The 23,023-nt window shown below is 44.5% G+C and overlaps 1 protein-coding gene across 1 annotated transcript in view; it reads right to left on the reverse strand.

Annotated features, from left to right (window-relative positions):
• Window positions 1-2,493: 2,493 nt before the first annotated feature.
• The window catches only part of LOC114021339 (disintegrin and metalloproteinase domain-containing protein 20), a 183,772-nt gene continuing 163,242 nt past the window's right edge, over window positions 2,494-23,023 (reverse strand). The window contains exons 20-21 of the mRNA XM_043527312.1: window positions 12,904-12,955; window positions 2,494-2,757 (exon numbers count right to left, since the gene is read on the reverse strand). Of these exons, the coding sequence (XP_043383247.1) occupies window positions 2,716-2,757; window positions 12,904-12,955 (94 nt within the window). The 3' untranslated portion in view covers window positions 2,494-2,715. The remainder of the gene's footprint in view (window positions 2,758-12,903; window positions 12,956-23,023) is intronic.

The raw sequence follows: 23,023 nt of genomic DNA on the forward strand, positions 1-23,023 counted from the left end.
AAGCAGCCAAGTCTGTGCCTTCTAAACTGTCCTGGAGAACAGTTCTGGCAATCAGCTTGGCCTCTTCCACAATTACTGCAAACTCCTGCCTACAGTCCTCTGGTAACTCATCTTTAAATTTTTTAGCATTTTCCCAGAGAGTGAAGTCTTAGTGAATCAGGAATGCCTGTTGGTTTGCAATCCTGAGTTGCAGATTTCCTGTGGAATAAAGTTTGCACCTAAACAAGTCCAGTCTCTTTGAATCTATTCCTTTCAGCATTCATGTTCAGTGTCTTTGTCTTTCTTATTCATTAGCAGCTGATGCCACCAAGGAACCTAGGAAAGGGTGAGAGTACAAATGCTCATGTCCCTTAAAGGCGACGTAGTACCTCCTCTCAACTCACTTTACTGTAGGAGGCAAGGAGGAGGGTGTCCACCACAGTACTTTAACTACTTCCATAATGGCTTTATTAAATGCCAGAGTCACACTGGGAGTGACCACTGATACTAAGATGTCCACCAACTTGTGAGAGCACTCACACATCTCCTCTGTCTGAATGTCAAGAACACAGGCCACACTTCTCAATAGATCTTGATGAGCTCTGTGGTCCTCTGGCAGTGGTGAATTGCTTGCTGTCCTCAACCGCTTTGTCTGGTGACAAGGACAAGGATGTAACAGGATTCTGAGGTGGTGACTGCTCCAGGACTTGTGGTGGGGAAGCTGCCTGAGTGACTTCTGGCTGCTCAGTACCGATCTCAGTCCTGAAGAATGATGCCCTCTGTGTTGATGCCCCAGAGACCAAGATGGTTGCATGGAGGTCCTAGTGGGAGGAAGGATGATAAACTGTGTCTGGAATGTCCACTGATATGTCCCTGGAACCCACCCTTGACCAGGCCATTGCCCCTTAGAAGGAGGTCTGTGCTGAGATTCCTGTATAACCCATGGTCTCCATGTCTCTGATGGAGTGTATGCTCTCTGTCTTGGATGGCACACAGACAAACACATTTCTGAGTCTGAAGAAGAAGAAACCAGAACAAATGACAGCAGGGGGGCAGAACCAGTTGGGACTATGGATAGGTAGCCTGAACTTGGGGATGGTGCTGCCAGGGAGGTTTGTCATTCAATTGCACTACCCTTTACAGAAGCTTGGGAAGCAATGGTACCACAAGTTCCTCATGCGATGAGATAGGAGCTCAGTAAGCCTTCCTACACTGCTAGGGATACTTGTACCAAGCGGTTAAGCAGATCCCTTTTGGCTGAATATGCCTCTGGGGTGGTTGAGGGTGGCAATGACTGATGGCTGTGCCGCAGAGATCTTTCAGGGGATGCCCTTGACAGACCTGGCACAAGCTCTAGAGATGGGGATCCCTTCTTAGCTGAAGAGTGCACTAGCAAGAGACTCTCACCTGAATGTCTTCTAGAGTCTCTGCCCCTACCTGGCTTTGGTATTGACACACCCAAGCAAGGTACCTAACCTGAGGAGGGCCTATGCCTTTTCTTTAGCACCAGCGAAAAAGACCAAGGAGCTGCAGATATCTCCAGTGGGCCGTTCCATACCTTAGCTCAAGGGTGGCCAACCTGGGGCTCCGGAGCCACATGTGGCTCTTCTGAAGTTTATATGCGGCTCCTTGTATAGGCCCCGACTCCGGGGCTGGAGCTACAGGTGCCAACTTTCCAATGTGCCGGGGGGTGCTCACTGCTCAACCCCTGGCTCTGCCACAGGCCCTGCCCCCACTCCACCCCTTCCCGCCCCCTCTCCTGAGCCTGCCATGCTCCCGCTCCTCTCCCCTCCCCACCAGAGCCTTCTGCACGCCACGAAACAGCTGATCGGGAGATGCGGGGAAGGAAGGGGGAGGCGCTGATCAGGGGGGCTGCCGGTGGGTGGAAGGTGCTGGGAGCTGGGGGGAGGAGGACTGACGGGGGGCTGCTGACGTATTACAGTGGCTCATTGGCAATGTACATTGGTAAATTCTGGCTCCGGCTCAGGTTGGCCACTCCTCCCTTAGCTGATGTACTTGTGACACTCTCCCCGTGAGATGAGTCCAAGGGAGGGTGAAGTGCTGCCTCCCTGAGTCAACACTTGAGCCTCACCACTCTTTCTTTGAATGGGCCTTAAAGCGCACACACACGAGGGAGGAAATCACTTACCACAAGTTTGAGATTGCTTCATCAAGCATGACTGATGGTAAGAAGAAACCGAGGGAGGTTGGGGGCAGTTCCACCTCTCACACTAGTAAGCAGTGGCATGTCGCAACAGAGGTTGCTCCAGCCATCCCGATGGGTACCAGGAGGGAAAGAGTTCTCTGACAACTGTGCATGAGGCGCGTACACACCTATAGTGGAATGCACATGTGCATGCACTCCAAGAAGAACAGCTAAGTTTCTGCTTCCTAGGGATAGAGAGTTCTAGGGATAAATCCTAGAGGACATGACTAGCTTAGAAGTAGGATGAGATTCTATGAAGTTCTGAGGAGACACTTATGTGAATACAGAAAGAGAAGCATAAATAAGGATAAAACCTGTTTATTCAAATTAAAAAGTGGAATAGAAGAACAAAATAAACTGACAGTTTAAAAAAAAGGAAATTCTTTATGAATCTCATGTCACTGGCAGTTTTGACACACCACTATCTCAGCAGGGTTTCTCATGCTCTTTCAGTGGCTGAACTGATAAGAAAACAATTGATTTTTCAAATGTCCAGTATCCTGTGTTTTGTTAAACAAATTGCTTCCCTTCTAATTTTTAGACCGAATACTGCTTTTTTTCTTCAGGCTTTTCTAAAAAAACAAAACAGTAAAATGATTAAACCATAGTCTATCTAACTGGTAAACTTTATGTAACCACATTTATCCTGCCTGCACTCATTCAGAATCTGGCATTCAGAGTTCTAAGCAGTCATATTCCCTTTTGAAGAGGCAAAAGTCACATTTCCAGTTTTACTTTCACAAAGACCCTCTCTCAGGCACTATGATTTTATGTGCTACTGACTGATATGGAAACATTATTTGCTAAGTCTACCAGTTTCCCATGTGATATGAATTATTATGCCAAAACATTTTTAAAAAGCCCTTAAGAGATCTTCATGCTGTACAGCTAAGCACGCAAGTCAGGACATTTTCTTTCTTTCATTAGATTTATAATAAAAGTCTCACTATTCATCAATCTTCTCCCTTGGAAAATATTACAAAATTAAAATATAAATAACCACACAGTCCAGGGCATATAAGAGATATAAATAAATAAATACATAAAACGACAATAAAAAATACAGATGCCTCCAGGCCTCAGCCGGTAGCATACACAAGCTTAATTCTGCCCGTTGTGTGAGTGCCTTGGGATATTGCATTGCATGTTCACATACTTGTTTTCAAATTTCATAGATCACTACACAATTTTTCTACAAGTTTGTGTGTGTGTGTGTATAGCATCTTGCAATGCATTTTTCACTCTTGAGTACTTACACTGATGTGAAATTTCCAGTATAATTTTATGCCCCAGGCCAGCAAGTAGCTCCATTAGGGAGAATGCCATGTCCATTCAAGCAGAAACACAGGACTAGGTCCTTGGACTTTTTACATGACCTTTTACTCTTATCTTTTTATTTTCTCTATATTGCAATACCTTTGACAGTATCCAGATACACTGTGTTTTTATCCAACTAGCAGCACAGCCTTCCCTCTGTTTAGTTCAGGTGATGAAAAACTTAAATAAAAAGTAGGGCTGTCAACTAATTGCAATTAACTCAAGCGATTAATGCAAAGCAAATTAACTGGTTTAAAAATAGTTGTGATTAATCGCAGTTTTAAAACACACTTTTAAACAACAATAGATTTTATTATAAATATTTTTGGATGTTTTTCTACATTTTCAAATACATTGATTTCAATTACAACACAGAATACAAAGTGTACAGTGCTCACTTTATATTATTATTTTTAATTACAAATATTTGCACTGTAAAAAGATAAAAGAAATAGTATTTTTCAATTCACATCAGACAAGTACTGTAATGCAATCTCTTTATCGTGAAAGTGCAACTTACAAATGTAGAATTTTTTTTCACATAACTGTACTCAAAAACAAAACAATGTGAAACGTTAGAGCCTAGAAATCCATTCAGTCCCACTTCTTGTTCAAGCCGATCGCTAAAACAAACATGTTTACATAATGCTGTCCACTTCTTATTTACAATGTCACCTGAAAGTGAGAACGGGGGTTCGTTGGCATGGCACTGTTGTAGCCAATTTGCAAGGTATTTATGTGCCAGATATGCTAAATATTTATATATCCCTTCACGCTTTGACTGTAGATTGCACTTTTTCTTACAGTGCAAATATTTGTAATAAAAATAATAATATAAAGTGAGTACTGTGCATTTTGTATTGTAATTCAAATCAATATATTTGAAAATATAGAAAAACACCCAAAATATTTATAATAAATTTAAATTGCTATTCTGTTATTGTTTAACAGTGTGATTAAAACTACCATTAATCATGACTATTTTAATCTTGCGATTGTGATTATTTTTTGTAATCATTTGATCACCCTAGTAAGAAGCTAAATTGCCTGTCAATGTAGGTGGCCTTGTAACGTCTTTTAACATGGTTTTCATTCTTGAATACTTATGCTAATTTTGCTTACTTAAGTGTACTGTTGACTGAACCCATATACAGTGCTAAATATTTTCTTTTCAACCAGTAGTACAGTTCCCCTATGTTCACTTCAAGGGATGAAGCAGTTATCTACACAGCTAATTTACCTGCAGACTTTATGGCCTATCTACATCACCAAGCTTTCACTGGTTCTTTAGGTTGTTACACATAATCTGTAATATGTGTTGTGCACATTTTACTTTGTCTTTTTCATCTAAATGACTCTCCTCTCTCCTGGCCCATGATTAATTTGCATACACAGTACTGCAAGCAGGGCCTTGTATACTGTGCTGCAAGCTGTATCTCATTTCTATTGGCACCCCAGTTCAGCAGTCTAGAAATTCTGAGACAGCTTCAGGTAAATGAAGAAAATGACTGTTTCAAGTCCTTTGAAGATGTGGTGGTAAATTCTGGGTGATGCTACTGTTTCAGACTGTTTGCAGATTCAGGCATGGGCTGCACCACCTGAACCCTGTGGCCCAGGTCTGTTTCTGGATTGCTTCGAGGGATGGAGGAAAGAGAAGAGGAGAAGAGAGCGTTACTCATCGTGTGCAGTAACTGAGTTTCTTTGAGATGGGTGTCTCTGTGGGTGCTCCACTTCAGATGAATGTGCATCCCTGCACCTGCAATTGGAGAATTTCAGCAGCAGTGCCCATTTGGGTTGCACATGCGCTCTCCCCATCTCACGCCACCTCGTGGCAGCTACATAACGCTGTGCGATCAAATCACCCTCAGTTCCTTCTCCATCACAGAATGTATATCTGAATTCCAAAGTAGAAGGGAGGAGGGTGGGTAGTGGAGGACCCACAGGGACACCCATCTCAAGGAACTTCAGTTACTGCACAAAAGTGAGTAACCTTCTCTTCTTCAGGGAATGTCCATGTGGGTTCTCCACTTTAGGTGACTGTAGAGAAATGCCGCTCACTGGAAGGATGGGGCTTCACAGTTGGATCTGCAAATGGTGATAAGACAGGTTTCAGAGTAACAGTCGTGTTAATCTGTATTCGCAAAAAGAAAAGGAGAACTTGTGGCACCTTAGAGACTAACCAATTTATTTGAGCATAAGCTTTCATGAGCTACAGCTCACTTCATCGGATGCATACTGTGGAAAGTGTAGAAGATATTATATAAGACAGTGAGTCCTAACAGAGCATCCTAGATTGAGTCTTGCTCAATTGTGTAATGCTCCATGAACTTTTAGTTTGAGGCCCAGGTGGCTGCTTTACAGATGTCTGTTATGGTGTAGCGGGGTAGCCGCCCTGCTCCTGCCCTGAAAGGGTTAAAGCCTGCCCTGGGAGTGGGCTGGGGCTGCGAGAAAAGGCTAGACCGATTGGGAAGGCAGCCACAGCTGGGGCCATGCCCCAATCAGGCCACAGCTGACCCTATAAAAGGCCAGTGAGCCAGGAGCTGGGAGAGTCTCTCTCTAGCTGTAGAGAGAGAAGGACCTGGCTGCCTGGGAGCTGAGCAGGTTACTTAGAGTGGAGCAGGGCTGGGGGAAGGCCAGAGGAGCTGGGGAGCTCCAGCCTGGAAAACCCCCAAGCTGCAGGCCTTGCTAAAGGCCAGGAAAGGTACTTGAGCTACAGAGGGGTAGCCTGGGAATAGGCAGAGGCAGCTGCTCTAACCCCTCTTGCCAATGATGAGTGGCTATTACAGACTGCAGTCTGCCCCAGTGAGCGGGGGCTAGATGGTGACTGGCAGTAGCCACTGAGGCAAGGTGGGGATAGAGGGTTGGGGGTTCCCCGGGTGGGGAGACCCAGATTGTGGGTTACTGCTGGGGCAGAACCCCAGGGTAAAGGGCATTGGGGTCCGGGAGGGACACGGGGCCAGTGGCAGGCGAGACACCAGCCTGCAGAGGGCGCTCCGAAGGCTGGAAAGAGCTAATTCCTGAGACTACCAGCAGGACGTGCCACGCCGGTGAGTCCTCGCATCGCTATATATGGGTACACTGTTTATGAAGGCTATCAAAGTGGAGAGCAATCAGGCAGAGTGTGTTCGAGCCCCTGGTGGTAGCAAAGATGAATGCACCCAGAAATCCATTTAGAGAGTCTCTGCTTGGATATGGCAGAGCCATGGCTGCACCTCTTTGCTTGCTTCACATTTACCTCTTGGAGTTTGTGTTAATATAGTTTTAGAGTAGCGTTAGCTAGCTATAGCTATCCTCCTCTCTCCCCACTTCTTTCAATTTTTTTTTAAATTATTATTAGTTAAGATTCCGTTCACCCTTGTAGTGTAGCGTAGCTTTAACTTCCTTCACCTGGGAAAACGCTACTTATGGGGCATGCCCGGATCACTGGGGTTTAAATGCCTTTCTTGCCAGGAGTTACGGGCACTCTCAATGTATCTGTTGTCTGGGTGAGATACACATACCTCAGAAGTGCTCCCATTGACACAATCTCAAGTCTCGCGCCAGAAAAGCAAGGAAGCTCAAGTTGAAACATATCCTTATGGAAAAGTCACTGCTCGTGGCTTCCGACCCTGGACCACAGACCCTCCCCCAGGTACTGGTCTCTGCCAACTCCAGTAACAGCTTCCAACAGACATTCCCTGTCATCCTCACAGAGGAAATTGCTGTCGTCAAACAAGGTGGTTAAAAAGCGAGCAACAACCTCCCCTTCCAGGGAATCAGCTAAAAAGAAACAATCACTAGCTCATTTGACACTCTCAGTATGGACCATGGTACTGCTGAGCACCTACGAGTCAGTGGGATCCTCTGGTATCACTGATACTGCAGAACCCAAAGACCCTAATTGGATGGGCTTTGAGAGGAATGGCAAAGGGAAGCTTCCTTCCTCATCCATGGTACCCACAGAGCCGCTTAAATGTACTGCACCAGGCAGCTTAGTATCACTGCATTCTATGGTGCCACCTACCGGTCACCCTGTGCATAGCACAGCCACATTGGTACCCAACAACCTCTACAATTTCAGTGGCACCACCACCAACATCCTCTGCAGCACCGATGCTCAGATTTCTTGTGATGGGGTGTCTGCCCCACGCTGGCCCATAAGGGGTTAATAGAGCCCTAGGGAGGCTGCGCAGGAAGCAGCCAATCACAGAAGGGCTTAAAGGAGCAGCCAATCAGGGCTGGGCTTGCCCATATAAGAAGGACTAGGGAGCAGAGCACCTAGGGAGCGGAGTCACTCCCTGGAGCTTGAGGAGAGAGGTCGACTGGCTGCCTTGGAAGCTGAAGGCAGCAAGCACAATGGACAGAGCAGTGCTGCAGGCAGAGACCTGGGGAGCTAAAGGCAGCTCCTGGCAGGTTGCAGGGATTTGCAGGCTGAGGCCCTCAGGCAAGGGCAAAGAAGGTGCTGGGGCCACAGGGAAGTGGCCCAGCAAAATCTACTGAGGAGTCAGAGGGGGCGCTGCAAGCAGCGGCCATCTATAGGGTCCCTGGGCTAGGACCCAAAGTAGTGGGCAGGCCAGGGTTACCCCCCCCGCCCCACAATTTGCTACTGAGGAAGTGGCTGGACTAAGGGACTGCAACATTCCCCTGGAAGGGGGGAGCACAGAATGCGGCACAGCCAGAGGGCTGTGTCCTGAAGAGGACGCCATGGTCCTTGGTGCGACACAGGTCCAGGAGCTCAAGTGACGGCGGCGAGGCACAACCAGAAGAGGGCACGCTGGCGAACAGAGCTAATCCCTGGGACAGCCAGCAGGAGGTGTCACAGTAGTGAGTCGCACCCGGCCACAGTTCTACAATTCCTTTTCCTGTTAGTTTCCTTTAATTCCTAAAGACCTGTTAGTCTCTGCAACACAGGAATCTCCCCTTCTTGGTAGTGATGTTACTCTGGCACACTCGGTACTATTCCAATCTACACCACCATCCAAATCGACCCCTCCTTTTTCCAGTGAGGATAATGAGGAGGAGGAAGGGGACGTTTACTCCTCATGCCAGTCCTCACCCATTCACACAACCACCGGACGAGGTCCAATTGAAAAAAACTTGATTTCAGATGCTCTGTTAGGATTCACTGTCTTATCCCTTGCAGATCCAACTCTGAAGTCCCATCCTTCCAATGAGGGGCAGTGCTCTACAGTCACCTAAAATGGAGCACCCCTAGGGATACTCCTCAAAGAAGAAGAGAAGGTTACTCACCTTGTGCAGTAACTGAGTTTCTTCAAGATGGATGTCCCTCCCTCCTCCCCTCTACTTTGGAGTTCAGATATGCACTCTGTGGTGGAGAAGGAACCTAGGGTGGTTTGGTTGCAAAGCGCCATGTAGCCACCAGGAGCGGTGCGAGATGGGGAGACCCAAGTAGTCACTGCTCCTGAAATTCTCCAATCCAAAGGCAGGAAAGCACATTCATCTAATGTGGAGCACCCACAGGGATATCCCTTGAAGAAGGAAAGGTTAAAGAGGAGGTGAAGGTGTAGAAAGACTGCTGTGGGTGGCTTATATTTCTCCCCTCCCCCTTGCAGAACAGATTGCTGAGAGGCTGTGTGTTCTGTCATAGAAGCAGCAAACCGAGCTGTGCGGCAGTTCCAAATTAATATAGAGAGCAATTTGGACAAAACAACAGTTTCAGATATTTTGGTGGGTGTGGTTAAATCAGAAGTCAGACCCCTGACCAATAGATTTCTTTTTATGTGTGAGAACAGAATTTTAGAAACTAATCTTAGCGTCTGGAGCAGGAGCTTCTTGGCAAATTCCACACCTACGGAATCATGGATTACATTGGACCTACTGTTCCCTCTAAGCTGCGTGCGTGTGCGCACGCACACAGATCCTAAACCCCACGCACACAGTGAAACACCGCATGCACAAATTTGCACTGAAGCATAACAGTTTGCACAGAAGAAATTTTTTGCGCACATGGCCTGTCAAAAATTAGAGGGAACATTGATTGGACCCTGACTAAAATATGCTACATGCATATGTAAAGTTGCAACTGTGTGATTAATATATTAGATTATTAGAAAAATAATAAACCACGTAATTAAGTAATGTATAATAAAAGTGTTCCCCCAACTGGGCAAAGTTAAGGTTGTGGTTGCAATTTTAACTTTGGCATCATCTGACTTTTGAGTATTTAGTCATGCAACCTTAACACTTCAGTTTGAGTGACAAATGCTAGAATTATCATGCGTCCACTACTAAAACATCCTTGCAATTTCTAAATATTATAGGCGACCATTTCCTAACTCAGGGTGTTGCACTCAGCATGGGGAAGTTTTTTATTAGACCTCATCTTGACCAATAAAGAGGACCTGATCACAGAACTCAAAATTAATGCTAAATTAAGTACAAGAGATCATGACTTGGTCACCTTTATAATGTGCAAACAGAATAAAGTACAGACCAGTGATAGATATATATTTGATGTTCTAAAAGGTCTAGTTTCACAAAGCTGAAAACAATTATAAGCCAAAGCAGTTGGGAGGAAGAATGTAATCAGAAAAATGTGAATGATAATTGGGAACTGTTAAAGAACACTTTATTAAATGTCCCAAAAGCCACAAGCTCACAAACGACGAAGAAGACTATTGGTTAAAAAAAAACAATCTGGCTTCGAGGGGAAGTGAAAGCAGCTGTGAAAAATAATATAAGAGAAGTTGAAAGTAATGAATATAAATCAGAAGCTAGAAATTGAAAATTGATAATGGAAGCAAAGGGACACAATTAGAAATACATGGCCAGCAGAGTTAAGGACAATGAGAAGGAGTTTTTAAAGTATATTAGTAACAAAAATAATTTTAATCATCATATTTGTTCATTACTAGATGAAATGGTAGAACTATCAATAATAATGCAGAAAAAGGCAGAAGTGTTCATAAATATTTCTGTTGTATACTCGGGTAAAAATAAAACAGATGATGTAGTCATTTCAAAGGAAATACTCCTTGCACTCCACTGTATCTCAGAAGGATGTTAAACAGCAGCTACTCAACAGTTAGATATTTTTAAACAAGCAGGTCTGGATAACTTGCACCCAAGAATTTTAAAAGAGCTGGGTGAGGAGCTTGCTGGACCATTAATGTTGATTTCCAATAAGTCTTGGAACACAGAGGAAATTCCAGAAGACTGGAAGAAAGCTAATGTTATGCCAATATTTAAAAACAGTAAACATGATGGATAAATCTAATAGTGTTGATGTAATATCCAGAGACTTCTGTAAGGCATTTGATCTGGTACCACATGATATTTTTGTAACAAATATGGCAATGTCCTGCACTATCTTTGGAGATCTTACTGTATTAAGTGTATGTACCATTGTGGAACAGGGACTATAAGTAATGCCATGGGAAAGGTAACTACAGTTCCTCCTGGAATTAAGAAAAATGGGGGGTAGAGAGGAAGATGGGTGATTAGGTAAATTCACTCAGATTGTAACACTTCCAGAGAAGTACACCTGCCTGGGTGATGCTTACATATACTAGTTCAAACTGGATTATCCAGAGGCCAACAGACAAAGAAAGGACTTTTGGATAAATAGCCTGTGTTTAAATTCACTCAGGGCCTTCTTTCTGATCCAGAAAATGCACAGGACCTTTTGTCCCCAGTGGGTGTGGGGAAGGTTTGGAAGAACTGATAGCTGCCACTGGGGTGGAGTTGGAGTGGGGTGACATCTGGTAAGCTTTTTAGCATACGTGTAAATTCTTGTATTTTAATCTGTGTTTTTAATGCTTTCACCTTAAGAATAATGTGCTTGCTTAGAAAGGGCTGTGTGGTAACTTAGAACTGTGGGCAATGACAACTGTTCATAGCCTCTGAGGAGAAAACAAAGTGCAGACACAGGTCAGTTTAGGCCCTCTGGCTTGCTGGGAAACTCACAGTATAGGCAGGGAACAGTGCAGCTTGAGAAAACCCTGTTCAGGAGAAAGAGAGATGTAGGTCTATGTCCAAGAGAGATGATGGATGAAAAGCCAGGAGCCTACAATGGGTGCCGTTGCCAGACCATGAGTGGGAAATACAGGTGCAGGTGCCCCAAAATGTGGCTATTTTGATTTAAAATCTAGAAAGATATAAAATTAACATGACACATATTAAATGGATTAAAAGATGCCTAATTATTAGGTCTCAAAAAGTAATTGTAAATGGGGAATCATCAGATGGGTGTGTTCAGGCCCGCCGACGGGGGAGGGCAAGGGGCAATTGCCCAGGGGACTGGGAGATTTAAAAGGACCCAGGGGGCCCTGGCTGCCACCACTGCAGTGGTAGCGGCGGTGGCAGCTGGGAGTCCCGGGCCCTTTTAAGTCGCCCGGGTGGGCTGCAGGGCTCCTACAGGCGTGCACGATTGCTCCGAGTCCAGCGCTTTGGGGGGCCCCGTACGGGCCGGTGCAGTCGATATGGGAAGTAACGGCATCCCGGAAGTGACAAATCGTCACTTCCGCCCCAGAACCCTTCTCCTCAGGGTTGGCCCTGGCCCTGGCACCCGGAATTGCTTTCAGCGGGCCTGGGTGTGTTTCTGGTGGGGTCCCACAGGGATCAGTTCTTGGCTCTAATTTAACATTTTTATTAATGACCTGGAAGAAAACATAAAATCGTCACTGATAAAGTTTACAGATCAAACAAAACATTGGGGGAATAGTAAATAACAACAAAGAGGACAGGTCACTGATACAGAATGATCTGGGCCATTTGGTAAGATGGGCACAAGTAAACAATATGCATTTTTAATATGGCTAAATATAGATGTATATATCTAGAAACAAAGAACGTAGGCTATATTTACAGAATGGGGGACTCTATCCTGAGAAGCAGTGATTCTGAAGAAGATTTGGTGGTCCTCATGGATAATTAGCTAAACATGTGGCCAAAATGGCTAATACAGTCCTGGGATGTATAAAGAGGGCTTTTTTCCTGCCAAATATCAAGTGCTATCCCAAAATGTTCCTGTGCTATAACTGAGAGAAAGCTTGCAGATTTTTTTTTGCATTGGGAAAATGTGTTTCCAAATCTCCTTGTTTGTAAAATAGCTCAATGACTTTTTTGCTTACTATTAAAAAAACAAAACAAAACCTAACCAACCAAAATAAAAGCAACCCATGGGATTCAAAAAATTCACCCCCAAATGTGAATGTTTTGGAAAGCTACAAGGAGCTAAAAATAAAAGATTAAGATGGAATGGCTTTGGGAACCTTATCTGTAGTAGTTGCAATACTGGTGCTCCTCCTGTCATATTCTGGCTTTATTATTTTCAGATCTCCATGATCATTTTTCAAATTGAAAAAAAGGAAGAGAAATTTTGATCTTCCAGACTAGAGAATGCTCATGTGCTCTTCGCATATTAAAGAGTAACTGAAGTGAGCTATGTGAAAAACACTTACTGTGTCTGCAGCATCAGATCTACCTTCTGCTGTCTGTCTTTTTCTGGAGGGCCTACAATACAAACCACATGCTGTTTAGACAATACAGTTTGTGAACAAGCTGAAACTGTAATTATTATGCATGGTTTTGAGAAGATGCTTCTAACATCTATCAAACCAGCTGTGTTAGAATGTTAAATAATCATGTTTCTGCATTTCAGATTAAACCAGTCTAGCTGAATAGGTTGCTCTTAAGTAACTGGCATCAGTGTGCAAATGTTGGCTCCTGCCAGCCTCCATCTCTCTGGAATTCCTCACTCCAGGTTTTCCATAGCACTTGGTATAACCTTTGATCCCTGAAAGTGGATTGATGCTAAATTTAGGTTTGGCCAGAGGGAAAAATGCAAATAAACCCACTTAAAGCAGCAGAGCAGCCTACCAGCTGTGGAAGACTGGAGGCAGAAGGGAAACTGCGGCAGCTGAAGCACCCAATGCTAGAGCAGGTAAGATACTCCTACATTCACATACAAGTTTCTTATTACATTTGCAGTCATGATGCTATTATAATAGGTCCTGAACAAAGTAAAATAAGGTTTCAGAGTAACAGCCGTGTTAGTCTGTATTCTCAAAGAGAAGGAGTACTTGTGGCACCTTAGAGACTAACCAATTTATTTGAGCATGAGCTTTCGTGAGCTACAGCTCACTTCATCAGATGTTTCCACAGTGTGCATCCGATGAAGTGAGCTGTAGCTCACGAAAGCTCATGCTCAAATAAATTGGTTAGTCTCTAAGGTGCCACAAGTACTCCTTTTCTTTTTGTAAAGTAAAATAAGTGCACTCTGATGACCAGCGAAGCTAGTCTCTCTAGAATGTACCAGAAACCCATTTGGAGTCTTCATGATGTAATATCCAGAGACTTCTGTAAGGCACATCTCCCCAACACACACACCGTTTCCTCTGTCCTCCCACCAAATATGGGAGGCTAAGACCCTCTTGGGGACTGTGACTAATAAATAGAGACCATGTTTGCTTGGCATGTATACAGTCCATAACAAAACTTGTACCCATCTCATCTGGAGCCTTGGAAACAGGGTCAACATAGGTCATACCGCTGCAAGCACCTAAAAGGGCCAGGCAGCATCACACTGACATTCTGAGGGTCATCTAGATTTCCTGTCTGAGTTTGACAATAGAGAGGAAGTGATCTTCTGTGTGACATATGGTAGAATTCTCATGCTGCCAGTATTAAAACGTTCTTCGAATTTCTAAACATAATAAATGACAATTTCCAAACTCAAAAAGTGTTGCAGCTAACATTGGGGAATTTTATATTAGACTTTGTCCTAACAACTAAAGAGGAACTGATCACAGAACTAAAAAATAATGGCAGGTGAGGTACAAGATCATGACTTGATCCCATTTATAATATGAAAGCAGAATAAAGTCAGATCAGTAATATAGACGCTTCGTGCTTTAACAGAGCCAATTCACAAATCTGAAAACAATTATGAGCCAAATCAGCTGGATGGAAGAATTTAATCAGAAAAATGTGACTGATAATTGGGAACCATTTAAGAATACCTTACTAGATGCCCCAAAAGCCACAATCAAGGAAGAAGGCAGAGCTGGTTAAAAAGTCCACTCTAATTTAGAGAGGAAGTAAAAACAGCTGTGAAAATAACAAAATAATATATAACAAATGGAAGAAAGGGGAAGTTGAGAGTAAAGAATATAAATCAGAAGTTAGGAATATTTGAAAATTGAAGCAAAGGGACACAAGCAAAAATCTATGACCAGCAGGGGTAAAGACAATAAGTTTTTTAAATACATTTGGAACAAAAATAATTCTGACAATGGTATTGGTCCATTACTAAATGGAAACGGTAGATTATCAATAATAAGACAGAAAAGGCAGATATGCAAAAAATATCTCTGTTCTATATTTAGGTAAAAACATCTACAGTATCATCATATGGTGATTTTAGAAGCTTGGAGTCGTTCCTCCTTGTTTGCATCAGAGGAAGGCCCTCTGCCTCGCTACACCACCTAATGGCTAAGGGCCGATCAACAGGGGATTAGCACTCTAAATTAGTATTAAGGGTCTATAGCCAGCCCGCTGGCTAGGGCAGGCAGCAAACACAGCCAGGCTCAGCCCTCTGGGCAGGGCCAAGCAATACTAAGTAGTCAGGCTCATGCCCTCTTGGTGGGGCAGAGCAAAAACAGTCTATAGCAGATGGCAGACAGTCAGGCTCCAGATGCCTGGATAGACACAGCAGAAGCAGTCTATCGCCCAGCTCTCTGGCTGGGGAAGACAGCAAACAAATGCAGGCTATCCGACCTAAGGTGGGTAGGCTGCCATCCCAAGGATGGGGTTGGCAGCCTAATCCACCAGGTCCCACCCCAGGGCCCTAACAGTGGTGGGGAATCCACTACTTGGTCAACTGGGATCCTGCTGAAAAACGCTGACTGTGGCTTCAGCAAACACAACCAGACTAGTATCTGGTTTCCCTGGGCTACTTTCTGTCCCTACTTGGTCACAGGGCTTTATTGCTCATGGGTCCTTGAGGTACTTGGCAGCCAGCAGTTCCAGCAGCTCCTCGTGGTATTCACCGAGTGGCAGCTCCTCCAGATATTTGCCAGGTGGCAGCTCCCCTGGATATTCCTCCAGAGGCAGGGGTTGACACAGCTCAGTCCCTAGTTCATGGGCAAGCAGCAAGGCAGCAGCGCCTGACTCTTTCCCTGGCTCTCCCTCAACTGAGCTGGAGGCTCTGCCTCTTATACTTCCTGTCCCTCCCCTCTGCTTCTAGTGCAAGAGCTGGGCCTGGCCTGGCTCCACCAGGAGGTGGGGAGTGGTTCCTCCCTGTCTGTATCAGAAGGAGGCCACTCCACCTTGCTACAGTGATAACAACCTCTTTCCATTCCACTACTATCTATGGAAGATGTTAAACTGAAGCTACTAAAGTAAGCCATTTTAAAATCAGCAGGTCCAGGTAACTTCTGTCCAAGAGTTCTAAAAGAGCTAGCTGAGGAGCTTGCAGGATTGTTAATGTTGATTCTTAATATGTTTTGGAGCACTGGGGAAGTTGCAGAATACTGGAAGAAAGCAAATGTGCCAATTTTAAAAAAGGGTGAACAGGACAGGCTTAATTATAGGCCTGTCAACTTGATGTTGATCCCAGGCATGATAATGGAGCGGCTGATATGAAGAATTGCGAACATAGTTCCTATTTTTAAGAAAGGAAAAAAAGTGATCCGGGTAACTACAGGCCTGTTAGTTTGACATCTGTAGTATGCAAGGTCTTGGAAAAAAATTTGAAGGAGAAGGTAGTTAAGGACATTGAGGTCAATGGTAAATGGGACAAAATACAACATGGTTTTACAAAAGGTAGATCGTGCCAAACCAACCTGATCTCCTTCTTTGAGAAAGTAACAGATTTTTTAGACAAAGGAAACGCAGTGGATCTAATTTACCTAGATTTCAGTAAGGTGTTTGATACGGTGCCACATGGGGAATTATTAGTTAAATTGGAAAAGATGGGGATCAATATGAAAATTGAAAGGTGGATAAGGAATTGGTTAAGGGGAGACTACAGCGGCTCACACTGAAAGGTGAACTGTCAGGCTGGAGGGAGGTTACCAGTGGAGTTCCTCAGGGATCGGTTTTGGGACCAATCTTTTTATTACTGACCTTGGCACAAAAAGTGGGAGTGTGCTAATAAAGTTTGCGGATGATACAAAGCTGGGAGGTATTGCCAATTTAGAGAAGGACCGGGATATCATACAGGAGGATCTGGATGACCTTGTAAACTGGAGTAATAGTAATAGGATGAAATTTAATAGTGAGAAGTGTAAGGTCATGCATTTAGGGATTAATAACAAGAATTGTAGTTGTAAGCTGGGGACGCATCAATTAGAAGTAGCGGAGGAGGAGAAGGACCTTGGAGTATTGGTTGACCACAGGATGACTATGAGCCATCAATGTGATATGGCCTTGAGAAAAGCTAATGCGGTCTTGGGATGCGTCAAGCAAGATAAGGAGGTGTTAGTACCGTTATACAAGGCACTGATGAGACCTCACCTGGAATACTGTGTGCAGTTCTAGTCTCCCATGTTTAAGAAGGATGAATTCAAACTGGAACAGGTACAGAGAAGGGCTACTAGGATGATCCGAGGAATGGAAAACCTGTCTTATGAAAGGAGACTCAAGGAGCTTGGCTTGTTTAGCCTAACCAACAGAAGGTTGAGGGGAGATATGATTGCTCTCTATAAATATATCAGAGGGATAAATACCGGAGAGGGAGAAGAATTATTTAAGCTCAGTACCAATGTGGACACAAGAACAAATGGATATAAACTGGCCATCAGGAAGTTTAGACTTGAAATTAGATGAAGGTTTCTAACCGTCAGAGGAGTGAAGTTTTGGAATAGCCTTCCAAGGGAAGCAGTGGGGGCAAAAGACCTATCTGGCTTCAAGATTAAACTCGACAAGTTTATGGAGGAGATGGTATGATGGGATAACATGATTTTGGCAATTAATTGATCTTTGACTATTAGTGGTAAATAGGCCCAATGGCGTGTGATCGGATGCTAGATGGGGTGGGATCTGAGTTACTACAGAGCATTCTTTCCTGGGTATCTGGCTGGTGAATCTTGCCCACATGCTCAGGGTTCAGCTGATCACCATATTTGGGGTTGGGAGGAATTTTCCTCCCGGGCAGATTGGAAGAGGCCCTGGGGGTTTTTCGCCTTCCTCTTGTAACATGGGTAGTGGGTCACTTCCTGGAGAATTCTCTGCACCTTGAAGTCTTTAAACTATGATTTGAGGACTTCAGTAGCTCAGACATAGGTAAGAGGTTTATTGCAGGAGTGGGTGGGTGAGATTCTGTGGCCTGCGTTGTGCAGGAGGTCAGACTAGATGATCATAATGGTCCCTTCTGACCTTAATATCTATGAGTCTATGAATCTATGAGAAAGATTTGGGGGTCATGGTGTATAATCAGATAAACATAAGCTCCTTGTGTAATGCTGTGGCCAAAAAGTGCTAATGGGATCCTGGGATACATAAACAGGGGAATCTTGAGTAAGAGTAGAGAGATTATTTTTCTTCTACTGCTGCTGGAATACTATGTCCAGTTCTGGTACCCACAATTTAAGAAGGCTGTTGATAAATTGGAGAGGGTTCAGAGAAGAACCAAGAGAATGATTAAAGGATTAGAAAAATATGTCTCATAGTGATAGACTCGAAGTTCAAACTATTTAGTTTAACAAAGAGAAGGTAACATGGTGAGTTGATTTCAATGTATAAGTATCTACACGGGGAACAAATATTTAATAACGAAATTATTAGCACAAATCTAGCACAAAATCTAGCACAAAAAGGTATAACAGGATCCAATGGCTGGAAGTTAGAGCTAGACAAATTTAGAGTGGAAATAAGGCATACATTTTTAACTGTGAGGGTAATTAACCATTGGAACAATTTATCAAGGGTCACAATGAATTCTCCATCACTGGCAATTTTAAAATCAAGATTGTATGTTTTTCTAAAAGATCTGCTCTAGGAATTATTTTGGGGAAGTTCTATGGCCTGTATTATGGATGAGGTCAGAGTAGATGATCAAAATGGTCTCTTCTGGCTTTGGAATTTATGAATCTATAAGTATGCCCTTGTCCTCACACTGTCCACCCACATTCTGATAAATTATCTGCATGCTGCAGGTGGATTTTCCCAGGTTCATCTTGAGACTGAGCCTTCTGACCAGGTCTAGAAGCATGGTGGTTGCTTCCTGTGTTTCCTGGTAAGATTGTCTCTTTAAAAGCCAATTGTCCAAGTAAAGGTACATCACCATCTGTGTTGGTTAAAGTAAACTTCCACACCTACAATACCTCAATGAAAACTCTCAGTACTGCCAAGAGTCCAAAGGGAAGGACCTGATACTGGTAGTGTTGCTGGCTGGCCATGAACCTTAGGAATCTCATGTGTGCTGGTTGAGTATTCACATGGAAGTAGACGTCTCTAAGATCAAGGACCATGGATCAAGGACCATGAACCAATTTCCTGGATTTAGAGAAGGCATAATATGCAACAAGGTCACCATTCTGAACTTCAGGTTGCAGATAAATTTGTTCAGTTCCTTGCAGTCCAAGATGGGTCCCTATCTTTTTAGGACAAGGAAGTACCTTGAATAAACCCCTTTCCCTTTCTTGCTGAAGGTGCTAGTTCTTTTGCTCCTGTTTTGAGGAGTGACTACCTCCTACAGAAGAATAGGTTAGTCCATTTCAGGTGCGCATACGCCTCTTGAGCCCTTAATCGGAGATTTTCCATTAGCAGTGTCCATTCAGCCTGTGTGTGCATACTATGCACCCTTGTGCTGCACACTGAGGATATATAGAGCTGTACGGGAGAACTGCACTCTGTTCCTTCTCCATCCAAACATCCTACTGAGAACAGTCTGAAGTAGAAGAGAAGGGAATATAGTGGAGCACCCACAGGGGGACACATCTCGAAGAACTGCAGTTATGGCATAAGTTGAGAAACCTCTTCTTCAAGTAGTGTCTCTATAGGTGCTCCACTTTGGGTGGCTCCTGAGCTGTATCCCTAGAAGGAGGAGGGAGCTTTGGAACTAAGCCCAGAACTGACAATAGTACCTCATTACTAAGTGCTGCCTTGGATCAGGTGGCATGGATCAAGGCATAGTGATTAGAAAATGTATGTAATGGAGCCCATGTAGCAGCCCTACAATATCTCAGATACTGGAACATTTTTGAGTAATTATTCCTTCCTGTTTATGGATGTAGAATATGCAGGCCATATTGGCCATCGTGATCTAACTGATTTGACCCATTGAGAGGTGAGAAATGAAGGCAAGCATTCCTGACAGCCCTAACTTCCAAAAGGTAGATGTGGAGATTGGTTTCCTGAGGTGACCATCTACCCTGAGTTGTGAGAGTATTGAGGTGAGCTCCCTATCTCAAGAGATGTATCCATTGTGAAGGTTGTTGCTGGAGGTGGGAGAATGAAAAGAATACCAGCACAGACATTGAACTGATTTTTTTACCAGTCTAGGGAGTTCTTCATGGGGAGGGAAAACATGACTTGCCTGCTCAGAAAACAGGCCATTCTGAGCCTGCTCTGGAAGCAGCGGATGCATAGTTTTGCATGATCAGTCACGAAGGTGCAGGCTGCCATATGACCCAGGAGCTGTGCACAATTCCTTACTGCAGTTCATGGACTCCCCTGAATGGTCCTGACTAGATATGCTAATGTTATGAATCTGTCGGTGGGGAGGTAGACCCTGGCTGTCAGTGAATCCAAGTATGCCCCATGAATTGTATTTTCAGAACAGGGCGGTATGTTGGTACCAGGGAAAAAGACAGTATAGAGGACAAGTGGGATACCAAAAGACCCTGCGTACCTATGTGCAGTGGAGAGTCAGGTTCATCTGAGACAAAGAGGTCTTTAGGGAAGCTAAACTCCTCCAGGACCAGAGGTCAGCTGAATAGAGGGGGGACTAGTTAGAGTTTAAGGCAAGCGGGGTAAGTACTGGTGCTACTCTGGTCTTTGGGGGCATCTGGTGATCTGACTGCACATTAGTTTTCCGTGATTCAGAGGCCATGGATGGTGTGGAGGGTGCAGAGGTCAGTACTGAGACTTTCGAAACATCAGAGTGTCTCTTGTATGGTTTCTTTGGTACTGACCCATGCCGTGTGTCCAATCGGTGGTTCCCAGCAGTATTGGGTACCAGGAGACTTAGAGCTACTGGAAGCCTTTTTTTAGATGGCACTGGGCACTCAATACTGAAGGAGCTTGGAGCCTCAACAACACTTCTTTTTTGGGCATCAATTCTCTGAAGTGATCTAGGTCTCTTGGTGCTGACAACTCTCAGAGGATAATTGGAAAACAACTTATTTGAAGCCTTAGAGGAGTCTCCCATGGTCTCTTCCCAAGAAGGCCTATCAGGAGAATAGGCTGCAGTGAAAGTCAACAGGTCACTTCAGTTACCAAAGACTGTTATATGTGGGGATTGTGCAGGCCTGGGTCTGATGAGGATCACAGGGAGTACCCACTCTAAGTGTCATCTACCTGTTCTTCCTAGACCTGCTCCCAAAACCAATACAGATTTGGCACCTAGAAAGGCAGTGGAGATAGCCAGCATGCCCATCACTAATGGGAAGTCTGTGTATGTCTCTTGGCTTTCACTAGAGGTACCCCTGAAAAGGTAAACTGTAAACCAGAAAGCTCACACCTTCGGTGGGATTCTGGGGAATGTGCTAAAGCTGTTGGGGAAATTGCACTAGTTTTAGGACCTAGGCATTTAGACTGCAGAGGTCACGGCTGCCAAGAGGGGTCTCCTACATGAGGTCTGCTCCAGGAGTGTGTGGCCAGAGGCACAAAGCCAGGAATCATAGAATCATAGAATATCAGGGTTGGAAGTGACCCCAGAAGGTCATCTAGTCCAACCCCCTGCTCGAAGCAGGACCAATTCCCAGTTAAATCATCCCAGCCAGGGCTTTGTCAAGCCTGACCTTAAAAACCTCTAAGGAAGGAGATTCTACCACCTCCCTAGGTAACGCATTCCAGTGTTTCACCACCCTCTTAGTGAAAAAGTTTTTCCTAATATCCAATCTAAACCTCCCCCATTGCAACTTGAGACCATTACTCCTCGTTCTGTCATCTGCTACCATTGAGAACAGTCTAGAGCCATCCTCTTTGGAACCCCCTTTCAGGTAGTTGAAAGCAGCTATCAAATCCCCCCTCATTCTTCTCTTCTGCAGACTAAACAATCCCAGCTCCCTCAGCCTCTCCTCAGAAGTCATGTGCTCTAGACCCCTAATCATTTTTGTTGCCCTTCGCTGGACTCTCTCCAATTTATCCACATCCTTCTTGTAGTGTGGGGCCCAAAACTGGACACAGTACTCCAGATGAGGCCTCACCAGTGTCGAATAGAGGGGAACGATCACGTCCCTCGATCTGCTCGCTATGCCCCTACTTATACATCCCAAAATGCCATTGGCCTTCTTGGCAACAAGGGCACACTGCTGACTCATATCCAGCTTCTCGTCCACTGTCACCCCTAGGTCCTTTTCCGCAGAACTGCTGCCTAGCCATTCGGTCCCTAGTCTGTAGCGGTGCATTGGATTCTTCCATCCTAAGTGCAGGACCCTGCACTTATCCTTATTGAACCTCATCAGATTTCTTTTGGCCCAATCCTCCAATTTGTCTAGGTCCTTCTGTATCCTATCCCTCCCCTCCAGCGTATCTACCACTCCTCCCAGTTTAGTATCATCCGCAAATTTGCTGAGAGTGCAATCCACACCATCCTCCAGATCATTTATGAAAATATTGAACAAAACCGGCCCCAGGACCGACCCCTGGGGCACTCCACTTGACACCGGCTGCCAACTAGACATGGAGCCATTGATCACTACCCGTTGAGCCCGACAATCTAGCCAGCTTTCTACCCACCTTATAGTGCATTCATCCATCCCATACTTCCTTAACTTGCTGACAAGAATACTAACTCAACCCTGTTCCAGCAAGCAAAGGGCACATGGGATTCAATGTGTGGATTAGAAGTGGGCAAAAAGAGGAAGTGTGTGAGGGAGTCTCCTTCTGTTAAAACTTTCATGGTTTTGAGAATATTTAATCCCAAAACTGGACAAAATGTCAAAACCACAAAAAAAAAAAATTGAAGAAAGGACTTGGAAGAAAAATTCCACTTTGAGACAACCAAAACATAACTTTTTAGCTTCCCAGCTACCCTCAAGGAAGGTTCAAGTCAATTTCACAATAAATTGACAAGAAGCCTCCAGCCCTGCTGCTGGAGAGGCAGAGAGCCCCTTCTCTCTGTTTCCCTGCCAATCCCCTCAAGTTCCCAGAGCAAGTAAGGTGCTGTCCTGGTGCTCTGCCTGTCTGTCTCCTACAGCCAGTTGGGAAAGTGGGGAGGCAGAGCTTCCGATGCAGAAACTATTTGTCCCTCTGGAGCTACGGGAAAGGTGGGAAGGTAAAGCACACCAGTGCTGTCCTTCTCCATCCCCTGGCACTGGGGGGGATGGTGATTGATGAAGGTTTCGTTGAATCTGTACTAGATTTGATGAAACATTTTAATCTGCCTAACTGGCATTTTCTGACTAAACTAAG

The sequence above is a fragment of the Chelonia mydas genome, chromosome 1, assembly GCF_015237465.2.
Source record: "Chelonia mydas isolate rCheMyd1 chromosome 1, rCheMyd1.pri.v2, whole genome shotgun sequence".
In the NCBI taxonomy this organism is placed as follows: Eukaryota; Metazoa; Chordata; order Testudines; family Cheloniidae; genus Chelonia; species Chelonia mydas.